This window comes from Scomber scombrus, chromosome 19, assembly GCF_963691925.1.
Source record: "Scomber scombrus chromosome 19, fScoSco1.1, whole genome shotgun sequence".
Taxonomy (NCBI): Eukaryota; Metazoa; Chordata; class Actinopteri; order Scombriformes; family Scombridae; genus Scomber; species Scomber scombrus.
The window spans coordinates 3,340,452-3,366,941 of NC_084988.1; the positions used below are offsets into that span (position 1 = coordinate 3,340,452).

Genomic DNA, 26,490 nt, shown 5'->3' on the forward strand with positions numbered 1-26,490 from the left:
TTTACTGTGAACCCGTCCTTTAAGATGTGAGTAAGTGATTTCAATATACAGTTTGATTATGCAGGAACCAAATCTTAATTGTGTGTAATTGTGCACCTCATATACAGTTTTCACCCTTTTTCAGTTAATCAAATGTGACAGAACAATCAGAAGAAAACAAAAAAGTTTTAAACCTGCTGATGTGAAATACAGATCATAACCTGAGCTACAGACACAGTCATTTGCATATAATTATATTTCTTTATTGTGTATAACATTGCAAACATGTTGAGTTAAAGCTTACATCAGAGTCAGAATACAAACAGGGAGCAGTAATCAAATAAAACTCCAGAGGTCATTACGAGCTATTTACACAGCAAGTTCATTATTCCCACTTTATACAGTGATATTGAAAGAGGACATATTATATATATTATATATATATATTTATTCACTGTAGCAAATTAGGTGCTAAGCAAAAATATTAATAGAAAATATAGTTTCAGCATTACAGTTTAGTATTTCATCTCAGCTTTGCATTGCTATTGTTTCTTTACATTTTAGCTACAGCAACAAGAATATCTTTGTGATACATGTACATATATACTTTTTTTTGCCACTTACTGCACTATCGTTTCGTAGGTGTTTCTCTACCGCTAATCTTTACAGTGAAATTATTGTAAACATGTTGGAATGTCAGTAACATTGATCGATTTTTGCAGCAGTGTCGTTCAGGTTTTTTCAATCAAATGCACTGGTGATTATCATCTTCATAAGTAAGTAAGAGCACAAGTAACCCGTTATTTTAACATTGAACATTAAAAACTATGAAACGATAAAGACTTTGATAAGCGAAAGACATGGCTTACTTTAGTGCAGTACCATAAGCAGGGATATTTGGTGAAGCCCTGTCATAATTCGCAGTTAGGGCACTTAGTTACATAGCTTATTAACAACTTTACCACATTTTCAGTGTGAATTATATTAACATATCTCTTTATAGGTCAACAACATGCAACCAGAGATTAAAGTTAACAACTAAAAACTGACAAATTCTGTGACTGGTAAATTCAACCTGCAAACAGCCTTTTTCAGTCAGCCAAAATGTTTTCTATCTCACTTTTTGGTTGCAGGACTTTGACCAGTGAACGTGCCAGTGAACGCACCAACCGTTGAGGTTAGGCAATGAGGAATGTTATCTTTAGATGTACTTTACATCAAGTTATTTCATTTCCCGGCACCATCAAAAAACTTCATTTTCTCAGAGTGCACAGTGTCTCTCAGTCGTTGAATAGATGTTGCTGTCTCATCTGAGATGGGCTCAGCAGAGTCAAATACGTGTGTAATTTCTTTAGTTATAACAGTTGTTTCTTGGCCGTCACTTGATGTTTCCTTAACTAAGTGTTTCTCAAAGACTGTTCTGCTGCTGCTCTGTGACTTTTCAACAGTCCATGATGCAGCCTCGGTACCTTCTGATTGCAGTGGAAGGTCTCCAGCCGACTGGACTTGGGCAGCAGTTAGAAGCCTGGCCTGCTGTGTTTCTGGGGTTGCTTGTATGTTTGATGTAATGATGTGAATTTTTCCTGATTCCAGTCTGAGCGTGTCTTCTGATGAAGATGAAAGAATGGTGATTTTCTCAGGTAAGTTGGGCTCAACTGATATCATCCCAGTCCTTGTGGTGGAAGTAATGATGTTACCATGCACATTTTCAAGGCCGGTAGCAAAGTTAGGATCAGAATATTTGACAGTAACCTTGGTTGGGGAAGATGAGGACAGGCCAACATGTTCACTTGTCATTGCAGAGCTAATATCAGCAAAGGCGTCTGATGACTGAACAGAAATGGTGGGACTTATTTCCTCATCCACTGTTTCCCCTACTGGGCTCTTTTCATCCTTTTGCTCGTCTTTTTCGGAAATCTTTGCAGGTTCTGATGGGGATGACAGTCCAAATCTGGGAAATTTAAACCAGCCTGTCCTCTCAGCACTTTTGGTAGTATCTGGCTTGGTATTTGTTTCCTTTCCCTTTGCCTCTTGCTTTTTGAGTTCATCTGTTCCATGAACTTCCTTTGAGATGTCAAGGTTTTCCTCCTCTTGTTCTGTTTTTGGTACATCAAATTCAACATCAATATTCTTGAGGATCTCACCAAATGATGTCAAAGTCATTTTTGGTGATATACTCTCTCCTTTGGTGGGTTCGGCCTCAATCTCTAGCTGATTGTCTTTACCTTCTGTGTCAACAGAGACATGTTCATCTTCAGGTTTGGGTTTGGAAAAATTCAGCCAAAATTTGAATTTACTTGGAGAGGCAAGACCCACACTGTCCGTCTCAGTCTTTGGTGGTTCAGAATCTGATACTGCAGCTTTGGACGCATCCGTTTTAATATCAACACTTGGACCTGTGATATTGACAGTGACATCGTCCTTAATTTTGGCTCCATCTGTTTCAGTGTCTTTGTCTATATCAGTTCCAAATTTCACTTTTGGCGTTTTAAATTTCAATGGTGATCCCCCAACATCTTTTGACTTAGTCTCAGTCTCTGATGTTTTAATTTCTGCATTTGTTGAAAGTTCTTTGACTCCTGCGAGTTTGACCTCTGCTTGAACTTCTGGCAGTTTGACTTTAACTTCTCCTTCTGGAAGAGAAACATCAACATGTGCAAGATCAGCACTTCCTTCAGGTTCTTTAACACTTGACTTTGAAAAAGAAAATCTTGGCAGGGAAAATCTAGGTTTTTTCAAAATTGCATCAAGTTCTTCTGCAGGTGGCTCTTCTATTGAATGGCCTTTGACTTCAACATCTGGTACAGAGACCTCTGCTTTTGATTCTGATGATGTAACATCAACTTTGGGTGTTTCAAGGTTGACATCAACATCAGGGGCATTGCCACCTGTCCTTGAAAAGGAAAATCTTGGAAATGCCCAGGTTGATTGCTTCAACTTGGCCTCCTCCTCAACTGGTACATCAGGTACAGAAACAGCAGCTTCAGGTTGTTTGACTTTAACATCTAACAGTTTGACATCAGCTTTAGCCTTTGGTAAGGGGACCTCTACATCTTTCTTTGATGAACTTAAATCAGTTTCAGTCTCTTTTACTTTGGGCATTGAGATGCCGAACTTTGGCATTTTGAACTTGCTCCCAGATGCTGTACCGTCCACTGTAGCTCCCTCTTTAGATATTTCCAGCTTTGCTCCATCAATTTTACTGTCTTTGTTTACATCAGGTACATCCACACTGACTTTTGGAGTAGCAGCTCCAAATTTGGGTAATGTGAAGGTCGGCATTTTAAGTTTTGATGGGGATCCTTCAACATTACCTGTCTGAGCTTCAGTTTCAGGAGTTTTCATCTCCATTTTAGCAGACGGCTGTTTCACTTTTACATTTGGAAGTTTAGCTTTAGCTTCTGGTAAGGGGACCTCTACATCTTTCTTTGATGAACTTAAATCAATTTCAGCCCCTTTTGCTTTTGTCATTGAGATGCCAAACTTTGGCATTTTAAACTTGCTTCCAGATGCTGTACCGTCCACTGTAGCTCCCTCTTTAGGCACCTCCTGCTTTGCTCCATCAATTTTAATGTCTTTGTTTACATCAGGTACTTCCACACTGGCCTTTGGTGCAGCAGCTCCAAATTTGGGTAATGTGAATGTCGGCATTTTAAGTTTTGATGGAGATCCTTCAACATTACCTTTTTGTGTTTCAGTTTCAGGAGCTTTAACTTCCATTTTAGCAGATGTTTTTTTCATTTTAACATCTGGAAGTTGAACTTCTCCATCAATTTTAATGTCCTTCTTTACATCAGGTACATCCACACTGACATTTGGAGTAGAAGCTCCAAATCTGGGTAATGTGAATGATGGCATTTTAAATTTTGATGGGGATCCATCAACATTACCGGTTGGAGCTTCATGTTCGGGAGCTTTAATTTCCATTTTAACATCTGGAAGTTGAGCTTCAGCTTCTGGGAGTTTGACATCTGAATCTTTCTTTGAGACACTTACATTAAGTTTAGGCTTTGACATACCAAACTTTGGCATTTTAAACTTGCTTTCCTGTCCATCTAATTCTGCATCACCTTCTGTTGCCTTAATCTCCACTTCAGGTTTTTTGACTTCCAACTTTCCCTCTGGAAGAGAAACATCAACATCTAGAACACTGAAATCCACTTCAGGCTCTTTTGAACCTTGTTTGGAAAACGATAATTTGGGTAAGGAAAACCGTGTCTTTTTCAATTTGGCATCAAGGTCTGTAGCAGGTGCCTCCTCTGTTGAAATACCTGAGGTTTGTTTGATGTCGATATCTGGAAGATGTACATCTGTTTTGGCCTCCGGTAATGTCACGTCAACTTTTGGGACATCAAGATCAGCCTCATCGGGCTTAGCGCTTGTCTTTGAAAATGAAAATTTTGGCAATGTCCAGCTTGACTTTCTCAATTTGGCATCACCCTCTGTCACTGGTGGCTGTGAGACTGAAATTGAACCTGTGGGCTCTTTGATTTCAACATCAGGGATTTTGACTTCAGCTTTTGCTTCTGGTAATGTTAAATCTGCTCCATCCAGTTTAATATCTTTGTCCAAATCTGGTACTTCTACACTGACTTGTGGAGTGGCAGCTTCAACTTTGGGTAACTTGATGTCGATATCTGGAAGATGTACATCTGTTTTGGCCTCCGGTAATGTCACGTCAACTTTTAGGACATCAAGATCAGCCTCATCGGGCTTAGCGCTTGTCTTTGAAAATGAAAATTTTGGCAATGTCCAGCTTGACTTTCTCAACTTGGCATCACCCTCTGTCACTGGTGGCTGTGAGACTGAAATTGAACCTGTGGGCTCTTTGATTTCAACATCAGGGAGTTTGACTTCAGCTTTTGCTGCTGGCAATGTTAAATCTGCTCCATCCACTTTAATATCTTTGTCCAAATCAGGTACTTCTACATTGACCTGTGGAATCGAAACTCCAAATTTGGGTAATTTGAATGTTGGCATTTTAAATGTTGATGGTGATCCTTCAACATCAGTTGTCTGAACGTCAATTCCAGGAGCTTTAATTTCCACTTTGGCAGAAAGTTCTTCAGCTTTAACTTCTGGTAGTGTTACGTCTACATCTTTCTTTGATAAACTTAAGTCAATTTCAGGAGCTTTGACTTGAGGCACAGAGAAACCGAGATTTGGCATTTTAAACTTGCTCCCCTTTCCCTCATGTTCAATTCCTTTAGTTTTCACATCTACAGATAGGCCTTCGGTGTCAATGATGGGTGCTGTAACATCCACTGCAGCTCCCTCTTTAGTTACCCCCATCTTTGCTCCTCCAATTTGAATGTCTTTCTTTACATCAGGTACTTCCACACTGACCTTTGGAATAATAGTTCCAAATTTGGGTAATGTGAATGTCGGCATTTTAAGTTCTGATTGGGATCCTTCAACATGACCTGTTTGAACATCTGGAAGTTGAACTTCAGACTCTGGTAGGGTGACATCTACATCCTTCTTTGATAAGCTTAAATTAATTTCAGGCCCTTTAAGTTTTGGCTTTGAGATGTCAAACTCTGGCATTTTAAACTTGCTCTCATGTCCATCTAATTCTGCATCACCTTCTGGTGCCTTAAGGTCCAATTCAGGTTGTTTGACCTCCACATTTCCTTCTGGAAGAGAAACATCAACATCTGGAACACTGAAATCGACTTCAGGCTGTTTTGTGCTTTGCTTTGAAAACGATAATTTGGGTAAGGAAAACCGTGGCTTTTTCAATTTGGCATCAAGGTCTGTAGCAGGTGCCTCCTCTGTTGAAATACCTGAGGATTGTTTGATGTTGATATCTGGAAGCTGTACATCTGTTTTGGCCTCCGGTAATGTCACGTCAACTTTTGGGACATCAAGTTTGACATCAGCCTCAGTGGGCTTAGCACTTGTCTTTGAAAATGAAAATTTTGGGAATGCCCAGTTTGACTTTCTCAACTTGGCATCACCCTCTGTCACTGGTGGCTGTGAGACTGAAATTGAAGCTGTGGGCTCTTTGATTTCAACATCAGGGATTTTTACTTCAGCTTTTGCTTCTGGTAATGTTAAATCTGCTCCATCCACTTTAATGTCTTTGTCCAAATCAGGTACTTCTACACTGACCTGTGGAATCGAAACTCCAAATTTGGGTATTTTGAATGTTGGCATGTTAAATGTTGATGGTGATCCTTCAACATCAGTTGTCTGAACGTCAATTCCAGGAGCTTTAATTTCCACTTTGGCAGAAGGTACTTTTACTTCAATGTCGGGGAGTTGAACTTCAGCTTTGGCTTCTAGTAGTGTTACATCAACATCTTTCTTTGATAAGCTTACATCAATTTCAGGAGCTTTGACTTGAGGAACAGGGAAACCGAACTTTGGCATTTTAAACTTGCTCCCTGATCCCTCAAGCTCAATTCCTTTAGCTTTCACATCTACAGATAGGCCTTCGGTGTCAATGCTGGGTGCTGTAACATCCACTGCAGCTCCCTCTTTAGTTACCCCCAGCTTTGCTCCTCCAATTTGAATGTCTTTCTTTACATCAGGTACTTCCACACTGACCTTTGGAATAATAGTTCCAAATTTGGGTAATGTGAATGTCGGCATTTTAAATTCTGATTGGGATCCTTCAACATGACCTGTTTGAACATCTGGAAGTTGAACTTCAGACTCTGGTAGGGTGACATCTACATCCTTCTTTGATAAGCTTAAATTAATTTCAGGCCCTTTAAGTTTTGGCTTTGAGATGCCGAACTCTGGCATTTTAAACTTGTTTTCCTCTCCATCTAATTCTGCATCACCTTCTGGTGCCTTAAGGTCCAATTCAGGTTGTTTGACCTCCACATTTCCTTCTGGAAGAGAAACGTCAACATCTGGAACACTGAAATCGACTTCAGGCTGTTTTGTGCTTTGCTTTGAAAACGATAATTTGGGTAAGGAAAACCGTGTCTTTTTCAATTTTGCATCAAGGTCTGTAGCAGGTTCCTCCTCTGTTGAAATACCTGAGGATTGTTTGATGTTGATATCTGAAAGCTGTACATCGGTTTTGGCCTCCGGTAATGTCACGTCAACTTTTGGGACATCAAGTTTGACATCAGCCTCAGTGGGCTTAGCACTTGTCTTTGAAAATGAAAATTTTGGGAATGCCCAGTTTGACTTTCTCAACTTGGCATCACCCTCTGTAACTGGTGGCTGTGAGACTGAAATTGAACCTGTGGGCTCTTTGATTTCAACATCAGGGATTTTGACTTCAGCTTTTGCTTCTGGTAATGTTAAATCTGCTCCATCCAGTTTAATATCTTTGTCCAAATCTGGTACTTCTACACTGACTTGTGGAGTGGCAGCTTCAACTTTGGGTAACTTGATGTCAATATCTGGAAGATGTACATCTGTTTTGGCCTCCGGTAATGTCACGTCAACTTTTAGGACATCAAGATCAGCCTCATCGGGCTCAGCGCTTGTCTTTGAAAATGAAAATTTTGGCAATGTCCAGCTTGACTTTCTCAACTTGGCATCACCCTCTGTCACTGGTGGCTGTGAGACTGAAATTGAACCTGTGGGCTCTTTGATTTCAACATCAGGGATTTTGACTTCAGCTTTTGCTGCTGGCAATGTTAAATCTGCTCCATCCAATTTAATGTCTTTGTCCAAATCAGGTACTTCTACACTTGTAAGAATGTCAATTCCAGGAGCTTTAATTTTCACTTTGGCAGAAGGTACTTTTACTTCAATGTCAGGGAGTTGAACTTCAGCGTTGGCTTCTGGTAGTGTTACATCTACGTCTTTCTTTGATAAGCTTAAATCAGTTTCAGGCCCTGTTAACTTTGGCATTGTCAATCCAAACTTTGGCATTTTAAACTTGCTTCCTTGACTGTCTATTTCTGCTTCACATTCTGGTGGTTTCATATCTACTTCCCCTCCTTTTAGTTCCACCTTCCCTTCTGGAATTGAAGCAGTCACACCCTGAGCACTGACATCAACTTCTGGGGCTTTACCACTTTTTGAAAAAGAAAATAGTGAAAACCTTGGCTTTTTCAGTTTAGCATCTACCTCCACACCTGGCTGCTGCTCCATCACAGCACTGCCTTTGACTTCAACCTCTGGCAAACGGATCCCTGTTTTAACTTCTGGTACATCAACATCTTTTTGTGGTACAGATATTTCCATGTCAGCTACATCAATTTTAATGTCTTTGTCTATATCAGGTACCTCAACACTAATATTTGGTGTGGCAGCTCCAAATTTAGGAAATTTGAATGTTGGCATTTTAAATCTTGATGGTGATCCTTTCACACTGCTTAGTTGAGCTTCAATCTCAGGAGCTTTCATTTCCACTTTAGCAGAAGGTTCTTTTAGTTCAACATCAGGTTGGTTGACTTCTGCACTGGCTTCTGGTAGTGTGGCATCTACATCTTTCTTTGATAAGCTGACATCAATTTCTGGTCCTTTTACTTTTGGAAGTGACATTCCAAACTTAGGCATTTTGAACTTTTTTCCTTGTCCATCAAGTTCACTTTCAGACAGAATTTCCAGTTCATGCTTTTCTAGTTCAAGCTCTTTTGGTGTTTTCAACTCACCTCCTTCAATTGCAGGTGCTTTAATATCCACTTCAACTTTGGAGTCTGGTAGGGATACATCTACATCTTTCTTCATGAAGCTTAAATCAATTTCAGGCCCTTTTACTTTTGGCATTGTGATTCCAAACTTTGGCATTTTAAACTTGCTTCCATGCCCATCAATTTCTGCTTCACACTCTGGTGGTTTCATATCCACAGCAACTGTAGGAGCATCTGGGAGTTCAACCCCAGCCTTAGCATCTGGTAGTGTGACATCTATACCTTTCTTTGATAAACTTAAATCAATTTCAGGTACTTTTACTTTTGGCACTGACATGCCAAACTTTGGCGTTTTGAACTTGCTTCCTTCTCTTTCAAGTTCCACTTCAGTATGCAAAGGTTTGGATTCTTTTAGTTCAATGTCAGGTAGTTTGACTTCAGCTTTGGCTTCTGGTAGTGTGACATCTGCATCCTTCTTTGATAAGCCAAAGTGAATTTCAGGTCCTTTCATGTGAGGCATTGACATTCCCAACTTTGGCATTTTAAATTTGCTTCCTTTTCCCTCATGTTCTGTACCTGTTGTTTTCATATCTATTGATGGCCCTTCAATGTCAATGCTGGGTGTGGCAATGTTAACCACAGACTCCTTCCCTGAAATATTAATGTCAGATCCATCGATTTTGAAATCTTTGGCAATATCAGGTACTTCTGCAGAGATCTTAAATTTTGATGGTGATCCTTCAACATCCTTTTGATGAACTTCAATCTCTGGAGCTTTAAGCTTGACTTTAAATCCATGGTCAACATCAGGAAGTTTGACTTCTGATTCAGGCAATGTGGCATCTACATCTTTCTTTGACAAGCTTAAATCAATTTCAGGACCTTTAACTTTTGGCAATGATATTCCAAATTTTGGCATTTTGAACTTGCCTCCTTTTCCATCAAGTTCAGCTGCTGTTGTTTTCACATCAAGAGATGGACTTTCAATATCAGTGCTAGTTACTGTAATGCCAACTGTGCCACCATCTTCAGGTGTTTTCAGTTGTGTTTCGGGAATTTGAATGTCTTTGTTTTTATCAGATATTTGAACACTGACATTTGGAGTAGCAGTTCCAAATTTGGGTAGTTTGAAAATTGGCATTTTAAATTTTAATGGTGATCCTTCTGCAGCCTTTCCTGTACCTCTGGTTTCAGGAGCTTTAATTTCTACTTTAGCAGAGGGTCCCTTTAGTTCAACATCAGGAAGTTTGACTTCAGCTTTGGCTTCTGGTAGTGTAATATCTACATCTTTCTTTGATGTGCTGAAATCAATTTCAGGCCCTTTGACTTTTGGCATTTTGATACCAAACTTTGGCTTTTTGAACTTTCCTCCTTGTCCATCAAGTTCACCTTCAATCTGCAGAGGTTTGATATCCAACTGAGGTTTTTCAACCCCCAGTATTTGCTCCGGAATAGAAACATCTATGGTCCCCTGAGTAATATCAATCTCGGGGGCTTCAAGGAATTTGACATCAGCTGTAGCCTCTGGGACATCTACGCCCTTCTTTGATAAGCTTAAATCAAATTCAGGCCCCTTTATTTTTGGTATTTTGATACCAAACTTTGGCATTTTGAACTTGCCTCCTTGTCCATCAAGTTCACCCTCAGTTTCCAGAGATTTTTCAACCTCCATCTTTAGCTCAGGGCTAGAAATAGCTATGTTTTCGGGAGTAATATCAATCTCAGGGGCTTCAGGGAATTTTACCTCAGCTGTAGCCTCTGAGACATCCATATCTTTCTTTGATGAGCTTAAATCAAATTCAGGACCTTTTATTTTGGGTATTTTGATACCAAACTTTGGCATCTTAAATTTGCTTCCTTGTCCACCAAGCTCACCTTCAATCTGCAGAGGTTGGATTTCCAATTCAGGCTTTTTGACTTCCAGCTTTTGCTCCGGAATGGAAACATCTACTCTTCCAAGAGTAACATCAACATCAGGGGCTTCAGAGAATTTTACCTTAGCTGTAGCCTTTGGGACATCTATGTCTTTCTTTGATAAGCTTAAATCAAATTCAGGCCCCTTTTTTTTTGGCATTGCAAATCGCAACTTTGGCATTTTGAACTTGCTTCCTTGTCCATCAAGCTCACCTTCAATCTGCAGAGGTTGGATTTCCAGTTCAGGTTTTTTGACTTCGAGCTTTTTCCCTGGAATGGAAACATCTACTTTTCCAAGAGTAACATCAACATCAGGGGCTTCTGGGAGTTTGACCTCACTTTTAGCCTCTGGTAGTGTAACATCTACGTCTTTCTTTGATAAGCTTAAATCAAATTCAGGCCCTTTCATTTTTGGCATTTTGATTCCAAACTTTGGTATTTTGAACTTGCTTTCTCCTCCATCAAGATCACCTTCAGACTGCAGATTTTTGATTTCCAGTTCAGGTTTTTTGACTTCCAGCTTTTTCCCTGGAATAACATCAACATCAGGGGCTTCTGGGAGTTTGACCTCACTTTTAGCCTTTGGTAGTGTAACATCTACGTCTTTCTTTGATAAGCTTAAATCAAATCCAGGCCCTTTCATTTTTGGCATTTTGATTCCAAACTTTGGTATTTTGAACTTGCTTCCTTGTCCATCAAAGTCACCCTCAGACTGCAGATTTTTGATTTCCAGCTTTTGCTCTGGAATCGAAACATCTGCACTTGCTAGAGTAATGTCCTCTGTGAGTCTCACATCTACATCTGTCTTTGTCTTTGTGAGGCCTACATCCATTTTAGGTCCTTTCACCTTTGGCATGGAGATACTGAGACCTGGCATTTTAAACTTACTACCCTTTCCTTCTTTTTCAAGTGTTTTTATCTCTGCCCCATCAATGTTTATATCCTTAGCTGCATCAGGTACATTTTCACTGATATCCGGAATAACAGCTCCAAATTTGGGCAGTTTGTTTATGTGCTCCTCAGCTTCAACATCTTTGATTTCACCTCTGATCTCAGGAAAAGAGACATCAGCCTTTGCCTTTGCAGCATCAATTTTAACACCAAAACCTGTATGCCTAATGCCCCCATCCTTCATGGCTAGTGAGCCACCTACTGAATCAATGTATTCAAAGTCATCCCTGGGAGCTTCCAGTTCACCTTCAGTTGTCATTGCAGATGTTTCGATTGCAGGTATTTTGATATCAGGCATGACTCCTCCAAGCTGCCTCTTGTCTTTCCCTCTTTCAGTTTTTGACATCTTTCCTTCGTGGAGGAATGTAGTCCTTTCTCCTTTTACTTCATCACCTTTTTGCTCAGAGATATTTTGCTTTGGAAAATCAATTCCAAAGTTAGGGATACTTATGTCTGGTATTGCAATCCCAAAGCTAGGCACTGCTATCTTTGCCTTCTTTGATTTGTTATCTGATTCTTTTGAACTGAGTGCAGTTGTAAGTTCATATTCCAATTTGATATCCCCTGTGCCTTTTGTTTTCTCAGTTTCTGGCGTCTGATGAATGGCTAACTTTTCTGGACTCTCTTTTCCAATTATAATAATATCTTCTTGTTTAATGAAGCCAGTTTTAATATCTTTGTTGCTTTGTTTTTGCTTTGCTCTGGATTCCTTTTCAAGATCTACCTTGACCTCACTAACAAGTTCCTCTGAGGTTACATCCTCAGGTTTGATCTTTGGTAGTTTGATTGAAGTCTTGGGGATTTCTGGAGAGGCAGTTACATCAAATTTAGTGACGTGTGCCTCTTGTTTTGTTTTGGTATCTACAACTTTTGTTGGTGTTTTCACTGATATTCTTTGTGCATTTGCATCTATCACAGTAATTTCCTCTGGAATTTGCATGCCAAACGTATCGACCTTTGGCAACTTAAATCCAGGCAATTTTGAAACTGCCTCTTTCACACTGTTGACATCAATTGACATTTGTACAGTTTCAGACTGGATTTCTTCATAAGGTCCTGTAAAAACTGCTTTAGGCACTTTAATTCCTTTGGCTTTTATCCCCTTGGACACATCCTCCATACCTGGGATCTCAATGTCTTCCCGTTTGGGAAGTTGTGTTCCAGAAACGGTGCTTTTTGACAGTTTGTCATAAGGGTCTTCTGTTACATCTTTACCCTCAGTTGTAAATTGCTTGATATTTGTTTTGCTTTCTTCAACATTTACGTTAATTTTTTGTATAGTTTCCTCAGTGGCAATGTCACTGAAGCCTACTTTAGGCAGTTTGAATGTTGGACTTGTCTTTGTGTCTTGTTTTTGTTTAATGCCCTTGCCTTTCTTGGTTTTTTCTTCGCCTTTCTTTGGAGATTTTTTTACAAGTGCAATATCAGATATACCCAGTTCAACCTGTGGTACACTTATTTTCACTGGTGTCACTGATTTGGCTTTTGGACTCTCACTGCTGATTATTTGGGTACTGGTATCAAGCATCAGTTGATCCCCCTGTAGTTCTTTGTTTGACTCAACAACTGGGATGACATCAGATTTTTGATTTTCAGGTTGATCTGTTTTTTCTATACTTGCCCCCAGCGTTTTCAGCCTTTTAGGTGAGGATTTCTCTTTTGAATCTTTCTTAAGCTTATCCCTCCCCAAAATTTTCATTTTTAATTCAGACTTTTCCTTCTTTTTTTTCTTTCCATCGGGGGACTTGATAGGAGAGGAGCTTTCTTGATCTGTCAGAGCCGTAGTTAGATCTGTTGTTTTCATAGTGCTATCTATGGTGATCAGTTCAACTTTGTGTTGAACAGTTTCTGGCTCAGTCAGTTTTTTCTGATTTTCTTCAAGTCTCAAGTCTGACCCTTCCACTACCGTCAAAACGTCTGTCGCATAGGCTTCAGGTGTTTCTCCAGGGGGGCTTTCAAAGCTGTCTGATGCTTCCTGTGTCTGGTGAATGTCAACACCACTGATCTGCCCAGTTGTTGGTGTGTCTGTGTCCTGTTCTTCAGATGAACTTACACGTCCTTTTCTCGTTAGGACAGAAAGCTTTATCTTATGCCTCTTCTTGCCTTTGAGGGCATCCTGAGATTTTATAGGTGACTCTGTGTAACTTGTACTGGGGCTCAGCTCCAACTTTCTCTGATCCTCAGCTTCTGAGGAACTGTGAGACCTTGTAAAACGTGACTTCCGTCCTTTGCCAAAGGAGGGAAACTTAGGCCATGAAATTCGAGTATCACCACGCCTCTTAGTTTTTTCTTGCTCCCTCATCTCTGGAGCGAAGAGGTCTTCTTCCTGTTGGGCAACAGAAATGCGAAATGTCAGTTTGAGCCTAAAGACTAAATATCACAGAGGAGTGAGCAGTGAGTGTGAGGAGACAGCTTGAGAATAGTTACAGGGATGACGTCAGATTCGATGACTGGTTCAGTCTCTGTGATGTCTGGTTGGCGTTTCAAGCAGAGCTTCACTTTGTAAGCCTGAGCATGCTCCAGAATCTGAATGGCATCCTCATATGACACATTGTCGAAATACACAGTGGCGCTCAGAACCTGATCACCTGCATAAAAAAAGTGAAACATTTCACTGTGATGAGAAAACTTTTAGTCTATGGAAATCTGTGTTTAAGGTCACTTGCTCATAAAGTTCCCTTTTAAAAATGATTGTAATGGATATTAGAAATTTTAAAATTGGAAAATATACAACAAAATACAGCAGAATCCATTGATTTTTCAGGTTACTCAATTAAGTTATAAATTTAGTTTTTGCTGTCATTGAAAAAAGTCACTGTAATTCGTACTTATTTGCAAGTGCTGGCTTACCTTGTTTCAGTTTTAGACTCTTTGAGGCAGGTGACTCTGGTACCACGTCCTTAATGAAGATTCCCTCTTTACCACCTCCACCATAAATGAGACCTTCCGCACATCCATCTTTGGCTGTTTTCACAATCACCCCTGACTCAGGGCTGTGTACTTCCTGCCAAAACATAAAAATAGAAAGGATAATCATTTTTACCTTTAGCTGTGCTATTATCTGCTGCGGCACAGCCTGAAGGCATTCACAGCTCCAGTACAGAGAGGAAAAGGTTTGGAATGTCTTACCTTCAGTTTACTCATCTTGGGAGTTGAGTGCTTGTCAAACATGGACCCAAACCCAGACTTTTTTGTTTTCTTCCCTCTTTTGTGGTGTGGGTCATGCTCCGCTTCACACTTAAAGAAAAATAGAAACAAATCTTTGAATTTTAAGTAAACATAACACTGAAAATAGATTACTGTTGCAGTTTGCCAAGCTACAGCTTGATTAAACCTGAGAGGCAACAGAGATCGTTCATTCATTCATTCAGCAGTAGGCTTTGGAAGCATTTGCACTGAGAGTGAAGGAGTTACATACTCTATATACTGTACAAACATGGGAAATTCATACATGGGAGCCTGGGACAGTATTGCAATAAACAACAAAACAGAGAGTCTATTTGCAGCACACACTGTTGAGTGTTGACACAGAAATACGGAGCCTGATACAGGTAAAGGGCAAATCGCTGACAAATTGTACTCCCCAGAGACTCATTTGTGTTGGTTTATTTGTGTTGAGTCAGTGTACATATTTAATCACCAATATTGTCAAAGATAACATGGTGTTTAACAGCCAAAACCCAGAATATACCTACATGTCTCAGTCCAAAATATATTTTAGTAAATCAAGCTGTCCGTAGTGAGAATTTCGAGGGGGAAAGAACGAAAGGATGGAGAGTTATAATTCAATAATGCTCTAATTTGAGGGAATGAATTTAGTCACTTGAAAGAACAAATTACTAAATTGAGCAATTTATAAATTTTTTACTAGGCTTACCAGACTTAGTACAACAACATGCTATTAGTGGGATTGTTTTCTTGGAGGTTTTCACATCTGAAGATGGAAAAAGACCCAACAGAGGGTTCTGGCATAAAATAAAAAACTTAAAGCAGTCACACAGTCCATTAAAGATCACTGCCATTACCGACATGTTATGATGGACTGTTCAATGTCAGCTTATCAAAATTGTTATTAAGCATGCAATTCATGACTTATTGTTGGCATGACTTGTTTGGGATACAAATGATCAGATAAAATAATTAAAATAAGGCTTGATTTACAACTGTTAGAACTTTCTGTGGTTTTAGATTTTACTTGGTTTTCTTAATTAATATTATCAAGAGACCAATGATTAGTGTTTGTTCAGTTAATATTGAGAATCAAATTTAACTTAATTGTTGCCATTGGGCGTGGTCTATACGGTAATTACTAAGCAGAAATAATAATAAAGGCAAAACGAGAAGGATGTATAAACTCATACAAAAATAATCGCTCCCAATCATCACTTATGACCTACTGGATGTGTGTGGCAGTGTGGCCCTCTTGCTGTATTTTTGGTGTGATTGGGATATTTCTGGGCATCAATATTTGGGCAGTGGGTGTGTAGTCCCCCGCCAATACCACCATACATTGTGTAAGGGCAAGATTTTAAAAACTGCTTCCTATCACAGGCTTCTGGTGACGTGTAGCCGGTGAGAAGGGCCAACTTGGATGTTATATTTTCCGAACCACAACAGACAAATCCTTATTCTGCTTCTTTTATGTAAGAACGATGATGTATTTCTACAAACATGTAACACTGGATTGTAGAATTTGTGTATGGGATCTTCATGTGGCCCCATGTGAGCATAAATGAGCCAAAAACACAAACTTGGTCACAAGCAAATTTCTCTAACGTCATTTATCTACAGCCTGAACAAAATAGACTGTTGAATCAGAAACTGTTGAATCACTCACTGTGTTCAGCATTTAACTAACTAGGTTATGGTCTGCCCTCTAGTAACCTAATTTTTCAAGGAAAGGGGACCCGGTTTCCTCTATTGAGAAAAGTTTATGACAAATACAACGTACACCACTTGATCCCTGCTGGAGAAACCTGCCTTTCTGATCATGTGTTTATTTTATTTAGGTTATTGTTGGTTGGTTCTCTGATTTCCTGTCTTAAGCTGATTTATTGTGTCTGTGTACCATAGTGATGTGTTGTTCTGTACCTCCTTGTCACTGTCGGTGTATTTCTCAGTTTCAGGAAACTCTTCGACGGGGGACGATCCTTGAGGGCGAGGTCTTTCTCCCTCGGTGAACTGAGGTGGCTCGTCGTCACATATCTACACGAACAGAAGGTCAGTCTATAAGCACATGGTCTATTCCCAAAACTGTTTTTTTTTTTTTCAAAGAGCTATAACTACATTTGAGTCCATTGCAGTTGGCCTAAACATTGCATCTCTTGTTCTGCAGCTACTTGAAAAACTATTAGCGTTAAAGTTTTTGTAGCTGCGCCTCCAGCATGAACAAACAAAATCTGAAGAAAGATGGATCACAAAATGTGTAATAACGACACTTTTGCTGAGCTAAAGGCTGCATTGACTCTGTGTTTAGCTGTTTGCCAGTTTTTTAAATGTGACATTAGTGGTTTGTTTCCAGGAATGCTAAATTTGGCCGTTCTGTCAGACCAACATTTTGATCCAACGTGAGATTTTAGCAGTAATGAAATGTATTGGCATGAAATTGGTACAGACATTTAATGGCTCCCAGAAGATTAATCCTAATGACTTTGATGACTTCCTCACTTTTCATCTAATGCCACCAACAGGTTGTCACGGAAACCTTTTAAACTAATGACTGAATTGTGGCCTCAGCTGCACTAAAATATCAGCTAAGATGCAATAATTCTGGTTTTCGGTGCCTACAATTTACAACATTTTTTTGTGTGTTTTTTGTGGATATCCTTATCTGATAGAACCAATTAAATACTTACTTCAAATCAATAGTTTCCATAGAATAAGATGTACATTAATTTGTATTAATAATGCACAGCCTTATATAAACTTCTATAGATTTTACAATAATAGAACAGTTTAAGCTATAAAATTAAGCAAATCAATTGTGACGTCTGTCAGCATCGTCAGCATCGTTAACACATGCAGACTTGGAAACTGTTAATAAAGTAAAGTATAACTCATGGTAAGTAGGACGGTTTAAATAAGAGGGCAATTTTAATATACTGTTTTTCTTTTAACGGAGCCAATACAGAAACATCTTCCCACATTCAGTGAAAGATAAATAAATAAACTGAAACATATAAAATAAACATTTATTTCACTTACTGACTCGTCCTCTTTCCCGGACTCTGGTCCTCTCGCCCTTCGAGCAGCTCCTGTTGACAAAGAAACACACATAACATAAGTACGGACTCGACACTGATATGACATCTGTTCATCGTAAATATTTCAGTAAATTGTTGAGCTTCATTCCACCAGGATCTGCACACACAATTAAATAACCTACAAATGACATACTTACAAATACACTGCCTGGTGATGCATGACTAAAGGGAAAATTGTATTAGGTAATTTTAGCAGGACAGCGGTCACAGAGTAACTGAACAGAGTGAGACATCTGACAATCACCCATACATATAAAAACCGATAAAATGCATTCAACAAGACGTCAGTGTCATTTCAGTAAATTATATTAGTGTAAAAAGTACACTCTGAACACTTATCCTTCACAGACTGACATTGTTTTAGCCTCTTTTTTTTTGCAGCAGGAATACAGCACAAGAAAAATACACAAAAAACAGCAGTAAAAACTGAAGCTTTCACTCTGTCTGTTGTTGTTTTGAAACTCAGAGAGACACTGGAGCTGATGAGGAGACTATTTAGAGCTCTTCCTGGCAATAATTCCCCCAGGAAGCCGCTGCCTCCGACGTTTGTTAAGTGATCCACTGTATTGATCTACAGATTAGACTCTGCAGCCTCTCGGCCCCTTCAGGGCTTCCAAAAAGGGAAAGTCTGACTCAAGATGAATCGGGTTAGTCAGTGGGAGCGTTATTATTGCCAGCTGTGATACCTAACCTCTGATTTATCTCTACTTCAGATTAGATTAACACTCTATTCCAGACATTTTAATGTAAGGTCCATTATATCATGAGTTGTACTTGTTTTTAAAAAACCAGCAGATAAAATAAGTAAAATAAGGCTTGAGTCATGGAGAACTAGTGTTGCACTGTTGCAGCTAAACATCTCTTCAATTTCTGTGGTTTCAGATTCTCATTGACTGTTAAATTAATATCATCAAGAGACTAGAGATCAGTATTTGTTATATTGTCAGTGGACATTGGCATGATTAAATGCGGTTTCACTCAACATTGAGAATCAAATTATTTCCATTGCAGATAAAATGTTTTTCGGCTTTGGGCAGACAATTAATCTTCATCTACTGAGTGATTGTTGATCGTTTTTTATGTCTATAATTACAGTCGTATAAATCATAAAGAACCACCAAACTCCTCAAACCCAAAACAAGTAATTCAAATTATAATCTTGCCGTCATAATTTTATATTTCCGAAATGATAGATGAAAATGTGGTTGTGGTTGAACTTCTGAACAGAAAGGGAGCTCCTAAAAGTAAATTAGTTTACAATGTTAATTATAACAACAATAAAGATAAAGGTTATTAAAAACTCTATGCACCATTGTTATAATCTCGGGTATCCAAGTCTAGAAAAAATATGTGCTTCGCATTATAACTAGAGCCAAATAACCCAATTAGTTTGTGTCACAGTGGAGGCTAAACAAAAACAACCTTTTTCTTCTGGCCTTTGAAGCTGGATTGATTGATTGATTGATTGATTGATTGACTTTAATGTATTATTGTGTCAAGACATCACAAAAGAAAAAGAAAAAGCAAATAGGCACAAACCAGATACCAAATACAGGTAATACTAACCACATAAACCATCCTGATGTTTTTTTCCAAGCTTTAGAGACAAAAGTAGCCAACTTATAAACATTAAATTTAAACAACCATCCAATCATCTGTCATCATCAGAGCACCAAAACATCTCTGGTTCATTTCATTAAATAACAGTGCTCTTAACTCATCATAAAAAAGGACAATACAGAAGAATTCAAGGAAAGTAATATACAATACTTATAATTTTGAAGGAAGTATTAATTTAAAGCCTATATAAAAGAAAGAAAGTGTTGAATATTGAGATAGAGATTGTATAACATTCCTGCAATTTGCACAGTGCTGAAGATGTTTACTAAGTACAGTCCATTTACTATAGCATCCACCGTCCCACCCATTGCCTTAATGTATGTCATGTGAAGTCCTCTGAATGCCTGACAATCAAGAAAAGACCTACTGTATCAGGGTGTGTCCCCACCTCAAGATTTATATCAAGACATGATCAAATAACATTACTGATACTGAAACATAACCTGCACAGTCATCATAAAGCTAAATTCCTCTGACATCAGGTTTTAGAAATATCATTTATCTGACAGAGAAGAACATTCACAAAGAGGCTCACCACAGTCTAGACGTGCTGTGAAACGTAATAATCAAAAGCTGCATTTCATCATGAACTCTAATGTGGAATGAATCCTTTCCATACAGTCATTACCATCCTCTTATATTCAACATCTCACCTACCTGCTACTGTGTGTCTGTTTAACTCCTGGATGGAAAAAAATAACGAGGTGTTAATAACTCGTCGTTCAAACTGCCTTGAAACAATCCTGGTGTGAGTCCAACTGCCAAAGTGGCTAAAGTGATTTGTTCAGCCTGAGATGGACAAAGGAGGCGGGACACTTTCAGCCTACTTTTAGGTTGCAGTCATACCTTGCCTGAACTTGTGTCACTCCCCAAATTAAATTAAGTGGTTTCAAAACGTCCATAATGCTGACTTTGGTTCAGAGACTCTTTCAACTACATATTCCTAAAAAATAACCTTAACTCTACACTATAATCTCTTATCAGGCAACAACCACACCCCCTTTATTTTCCTTATTAGGCAGATTAATTTCTATTATGAGGATCAGAACTTGCCATTAAATCCACTTCAATCTCCAAATCTATCATTTTTCATTTTAAGTTTTTAGTAAAAGACTGATACGCTGTGCCATTAAAGCAGAAAAGTCATTAATTGCCTGTAGTTTAATTAATTTAATTGACTTAAAGCGGCTAAAATCAATAATTTTATTAATAACAATGCATCAAATGACAGCATGTTATCATCTTTATCAGCTTTACGGAACTTTATAGTGAGTTTCAGCTCATTGTTTAACTGTCCAGCTGCAACTTGACTGTTTTGGTTCAGTCTCAGCGCTCTCATAGTGTCGTTTTGGGTCACAGCAAGCAGCTGTTTCCAGAGAAGAAGCTGTAATGTGCATTATCTACTCAGCACCAAATGACAAACAGACACAGTTAGCGAACATAATGAATATAATGAGCCGTTAGCTGAGGAAACGCGACTCCATATTAATGATAATGTTGCTCCATAACTGCTAGATGTGGAAATAAGCAGCTGTTTGCTAAAAGGTTCAACATATCAACTTAAAAGCTGATGATGATATTTCAGTCTTGTGTTTACAACTTGTCACTGCTGACCTTCAATAGTCCTTATCTGCATCAGTTAGAGACTGAACAAAGAAAAATGTGGTACTTTTAATCGTGTAATTGAGTGTAATGTCAGGTAATCAGTCATTGCTTATTTAATGGAAGAGATTTGGCGTTAAACTTGAGAAACTAACATTTTCACTCTAGCAACCAATTAATAAACCAATGCAAAAAACATCATTAAATCCCTTTATAATTAGTGCCTCCATAAACCAATTTAAGAATATGTCCCTTGCTGTGACAATGAGCCTCTAATATTAATGTATTCACAGCATGTATTGGCATTCATTCAAATGATAAAATATTACAAAAACCAAAACTGTAACCCTGTAGATATAAATCATTTTATAGATTTGCTTTGACTGTATTGTGTTCGCTGCCTGTCCTCAGCTCTCCTCTTACATAACTCCTCCTGCTCCAGTTTGGGTTTCCTGTTTGAAAATACCTGGAAGGCTCCCTGAGGCTCTCCTCTTCATTAAACTAATATAAAGTGATACAGCTCGTTATTTGTGCTCTTGGATTTGGGATGCTGCTCTTTTTTTTTTTCTCCCTTTTTTTTTGCGCAACAGACAGACACAAGCTTCTTTCACTGGAAGACACAGTTCATTTGGATCCAAATTATAATGAGATTTGAGGGCAGTGCAGAATTAGATTTTCTGCATGGATTATATGAACATGAGACTGCAAAGGCGCATGCTTTCAATCTATTAATCTGCTGCAAATTTACAGCGAGTTTCATCACAGCTTTGGAATTCGTATCTTAATCTGCCTGTTTTCCCACGACATGCATTTACACCAACAACACACACAAACACACACGCACACACACACACACACACACACACACACACACACACACACACACACACACACACACAAACACATACTCTTATATCAAATCAGCAAACCCACACCTGGGTTGAACTGTGTTTGCAAACGCTTTTTGGTGTTTGTTTTTTCTAGCATGCCTGCAGTGCCAAGTGACTGATTTAAACATGATCATTTAGCCCAGTTAGTTCAAAGAGGCTGCTGTGATATGATAAATTGTGAAGATATCAAGCTTTTATTAAATATAAGTTATTGAGCTCAAAAAAGTTATTTAGTGACAATGCAACTTATGTCTTGACATCTTTATGTCTTTGTATCTCACAGTTTCCTGTACTTCACTTGTTCTCAGTTTTAATGTACTGTAACAGACAAAATGCTGTTTAAAAGGCACTTTCCATCCCAACAAGAAGGGAAACCTGGGTGTAAATTATCATGATATGAACAGATATATGTAAACGTTACACGTGAGCATCTTCAGTTTAAATTTTTTGTGTCAGAATCAACTTTCTAGAAATCCAGCTGGTCAAAAATTATCGAATCATTTAGAAATCTATACATCAGTTCACCTGTCTGATCCAAGCAGGTTAAAACAAATACTGATTGTCTTTTTTCAGAAGTACAGTGTTGTAATATTGATTTAAGAGCAGGATTTATCCCATTGAGGCTGATGGTTCGTAATGGATCAGGATCGTCTTTTACAGGCACCACTGCCAAGTAGATGAGCCACTTTGTCTGGCTCACTTCCTCGCTGTCAGCCAAACTAACTCTCTGTCTCTCTCTGAAACCTCTCAGAGCATCACAAACCTCCCTAACCTCCCTAAGTGGCAGCAGAAGATGATGAGGAGAATTGGCAGAAATTGAAAACTCTGTCTTTTACCGCAGCATGGGACAACATAGTCTATGATATCATACTGTAATACTCCATTATCTAGCAATAACCTATGAAACATAACCATCATTTTACATTTTATGGGTACTTTGCTGCTTTTATCGTCACTGTAAATTTTTCCTGATCAGGAGGAACTGTATATTGGTGACGCAGCAATTTCTTCATCACTAACTCACTGTACACCATAGAAGTCTATAATGTACATTTTAAATCAAGTTAAAATTGCTGCTCATGCACCAGAAAACATCCACACAAAGCAACTATTTAAATGTTTTAAAACTCGTCTTATCTGATAAAGCAACTAAAGCAGGAATATCATAACTTTTCACAGACATGCACTCAAACTTCAAACTACTGTTTCAGCTTCATATGTGCTGATTCAGCTTGAATTTAATTTCAATTTTCAATTTCACACAAACCATATCACTATGCTCTACGCCCATATACATGATCAGATACGGTTTATTTACATGACGGATCATCAGCATCTATTTGATGTCATTTTTTTGCCTCAACTAATTTCCATGTGATTCCCTTAAACTGTGCACTAATGAACATGAAAGAGTAAGTATAGGGTATATGAAGAGGGAAAGTGCAAACTGCAGCGTTACCAGTGCACTCATAAACTTTTTAGAAATGTTCATGTATTTTATTGTTACTACAGTAAAAGTGATGCAAGGTTAGTAGCTCTTCCTTCTGTCACATAAAGCCTGGAGCTTTGCAGCTTAGATCTCTCAGATTCTGCCAGCGAAGATATATCTAATTTCCCCGAATATTTATGCTCCCACATTTCAGCAGACTCATTCATCTCAGGAAGTTATCCTCTGCTACTGTTTTTTTGCAAATCCTGATTTCTGCTCTGCTGAGCCGCCACAGTAACACCACGTCTGTTTTCCTTTCAGCCTCTGCTTCAAACACACAGCGGGAGAGAAACAGGAGAAGTGCGGAGCTCCCTGTCAAAAAACGATGATGACATCCTCAAACACCCTCCCCTGCACTCTGCAGACACACCCAGCACTCACTGCAGGTCAGTAACACAACAGCAGCAGCAGCAGCAGAAGCAGCCTCACACTCGCTCACTGTCTCTCTCCATCACAAACACACACACACTTAAGTAATCTCTTCCACTGCACTACTGAACCCTGCTGCTGAATCAGTGAGTTGCAGAGGGGAGAGCAGCGGAAACAGAGTGAGAGAGAGCAAGAGAGAAGGAAAGAGAGAGAGGAATAAAGAGCAGAGAGAGAGAGAGCAAAGATAATGATGCCCACCCGTCCCTGAGGAGGCAGCGTGCCAGTTGGGGAAGGCCAGGTGGAAACAGTCGCACATGATGGCAGCTGCAATGGAGGCGGCGGCAGCAGAAGAGACGAGGTCCTGGGCCACACAGGCGGGGGAGATGGAGGGAAGAAAGGTGGTGCAGGGTTGAGCAGGTGCTCGTGTAGCTGCTTCCCCCCGGATCCTCCTGTGTGTTAAGGTCAGGCAGTCGCAAGCGCAGCGAAGGATGAGTTGCAGAAATAACCCGAGAAAGAAGAGAGTGAGAGAGCTCGCTGCTGCCTACTCCGCGCTCTGAGCTGTCCACAGAGTGAAGGAAACTCCCTCGCCTGCCCCGTAAACATGGACCTCCAGCACAGCACGCTAACTTAATTATGGGAGGAGCTGCCCCCCCTCCACATCCACCCCACTCTCCTCAACACACACAGACACATCCTTTAGTTCTCCTTCTACTCCTCCTCCTCTTCTTCCTCTCTCTCCTCTGTTCACTGTCATTGATCGGCCTAATCGGACAAGGACATTCATGATCTCAGCTTCTGGCTGCAGCACTGACAGCAGGGGGGTGAAACAGTTTATTGACTCGGAGACATAACTCAATTTAACACTGTGTACACATTGTTTAAATCCCCTAATTGTGGACAGGGAGGCAAGATGATGAAGATTTTGAGCAGGGAAAGCCTTCACCTGTCAGAGTGCAGGTCAGGTTGGTCTGAGAGGCTGCAGACTGATAAACTTAGATTTTTAGGTCAAGATAAACAGTCGAGCAATCAGAAAAGTTTATTTAAAGACAGAATAATAGCAGTCACACTAACTATGACACAGATAAGCATGTGGTAGCTCTGTGTCATATCGTATAAGACATCCACACGTAAAAGCACCAATAGAAACTTTAAATTCATGTTCAGTGGTAAATACCTGAGGAATTTGTTGAAAAACATCAGTGTCATGAATTATAGATGCTGCAACACTGAAAGCATCAACCTGAGAGCTGCTGAGGAGGGAAAAAAATCCACTCTGTCGTATTTTGTTACCTTTTACCTTAAATATTATTATGTACTTTTACTTAATGGATGATTAGCTGTATAGTGGATTATTAAAGTGCTAAACTGTTTATAAGCAATTAATCAACGTTAATTGATTGTAAATCATTCGTCAAACATTCTCTGAGTGCAACAATTTTGGAAAGTGTTTATTTGCTGGTTTTCTTTGTTTTAGATCATTTTAAATTATTATCTTTGGGACGGTTGGCCGGATGAAACAAGCATTTTGTGCTCTTGAAACTTTCACTACTTTCTTTCATTTTTTTAGACTAAAAATAATCAATAGGGCAGCAAATAACGATTATTTCCATTATTGTGTGTCAATTATTTTCTCAATGATGTTTTGATTTCAATTATTGTTTATTAATATAAAATGTTTTATATGTATTTAAAAACCCTATATTTCACCATTTTCTAATATGAAATATCAGAAAATGGTGAAAAATGTCCATCAGTTTCCCAGAGCCAAAGATGCAACCTAACAAGTCCTATTTTGTCCTGACCAACACAAACACAGTAACACAAATATTTAGTTTACTACCACAGAACATCAAAGAAACCAGAAATTATTCACATTTTAGGAGCTGTTTTATTTTATTTTACTTTTTTCAACAAAATAAAAGACTCAAAATGATTAATCAATTATCAAAATAGTTGGAGATGATTAATCAACTGTTTGTTGCTTCTCTAATAATCAACACTGATGATGAAAATGATGGTAGTTGAAGTTCTAAGTTAGTGATTTCCTGTATTTCTTCCTCTTCTACAACAGAGACTTCAGTGTATAATTTTGGATCTAAAAGAAGATTCAGGTCTTTGATTCAGAAAAAGATGAATGACTGTAAAACATCATGAATATAAAGGGGTCCAAATGTCTGAGATCATTTTCCCGGATCGGATGCTAAACACCAAAATGACTCATTGGGAGCAGCGACTCTTTCCCTGAAACAGACTGAACATGTGATTTCAAGTGAAAGCATCGATCTTTTACTGATTCTATCACTACGCCTGTCATGAAGGCCAGATGGACATGAAGGAGAAAACACACGTTAAGAGCTTTTAAAACCGGGCAGGTAGGACATGGCCTTTATCTAAAAACAGACCTCAGCTCCCTAAGGAGGAGATTACTTATGTTGACTTTATATTTACCCAAGAGGTGCTATCCCCTAATTTTTCGCTCACATCCTATTTGTCAGCATCAGGGTTTATTAGAAAATCTATTTGGACGTTTTACCTGCCTGCTGGCCAATTCATCCTGTCTCTGGGTGCTCTTGTGTTTGATCGTCAGTGCTAAGTGATGTTTGGACCTCAGAGTGAAGCTAGCAGTGCATTAGCCTCGTTGGACCGAGTGCTCACATCAATACCAGAGAAATGCAAGGCAGCAATATGGTGTGACAGGCAGCGCAGGTATCAGGTGTCCAATATGTTTGTTTCCTCCTTCCTGAAACATGAGTGCAAAATAACAGCAAAGAAAGTATGAAAACAGGAGTGTGGCTGTGTCATACTTCAGTGTTTCAGATGGGTGTTTCTATGCCAACAGGGCAATAATAATTTTATCAGGACAGGAC

The 26,490-nt window shown here is 39.0% G+C and overlaps 1 protein-coding gene across 1 annotated transcript; it reads right to left on the reverse strand.

Moving 5' to 3' along the window:
- Nucleotides 1-1,206: 1,206 nt before the first annotated feature.
- LOC134001253 (neuroblast differentiation-associated protein AHNAK-like) lies at nucleotides 1,207-23,939 on the reverse strand. Its single transcript, XM_062440821.1, has 8 exons — nucleotides 23,882-23,939; nucleotides 17,595-17,641; nucleotides 16,482-16,595; nucleotides 14,520-14,627; nucleotides 14,241-14,394; nucleotides 13,818-13,978; nucleotides 12,950-13,716; nucleotides 1,207-12,904 (listed from the first exon to the last, which is right to left on the reverse strand). Exons 1-8 carry the CDS (start codon nucleotides 23,937-23,939, stop codon nucleotides 1,207-1,209), a joined length of 13,107 nt encoding a protein of 4,368 aa, XP_062296805.1.
- Between the last annotated feature and the right edge of the window lie 2,551 nt (nucleotides 23,940-26,490).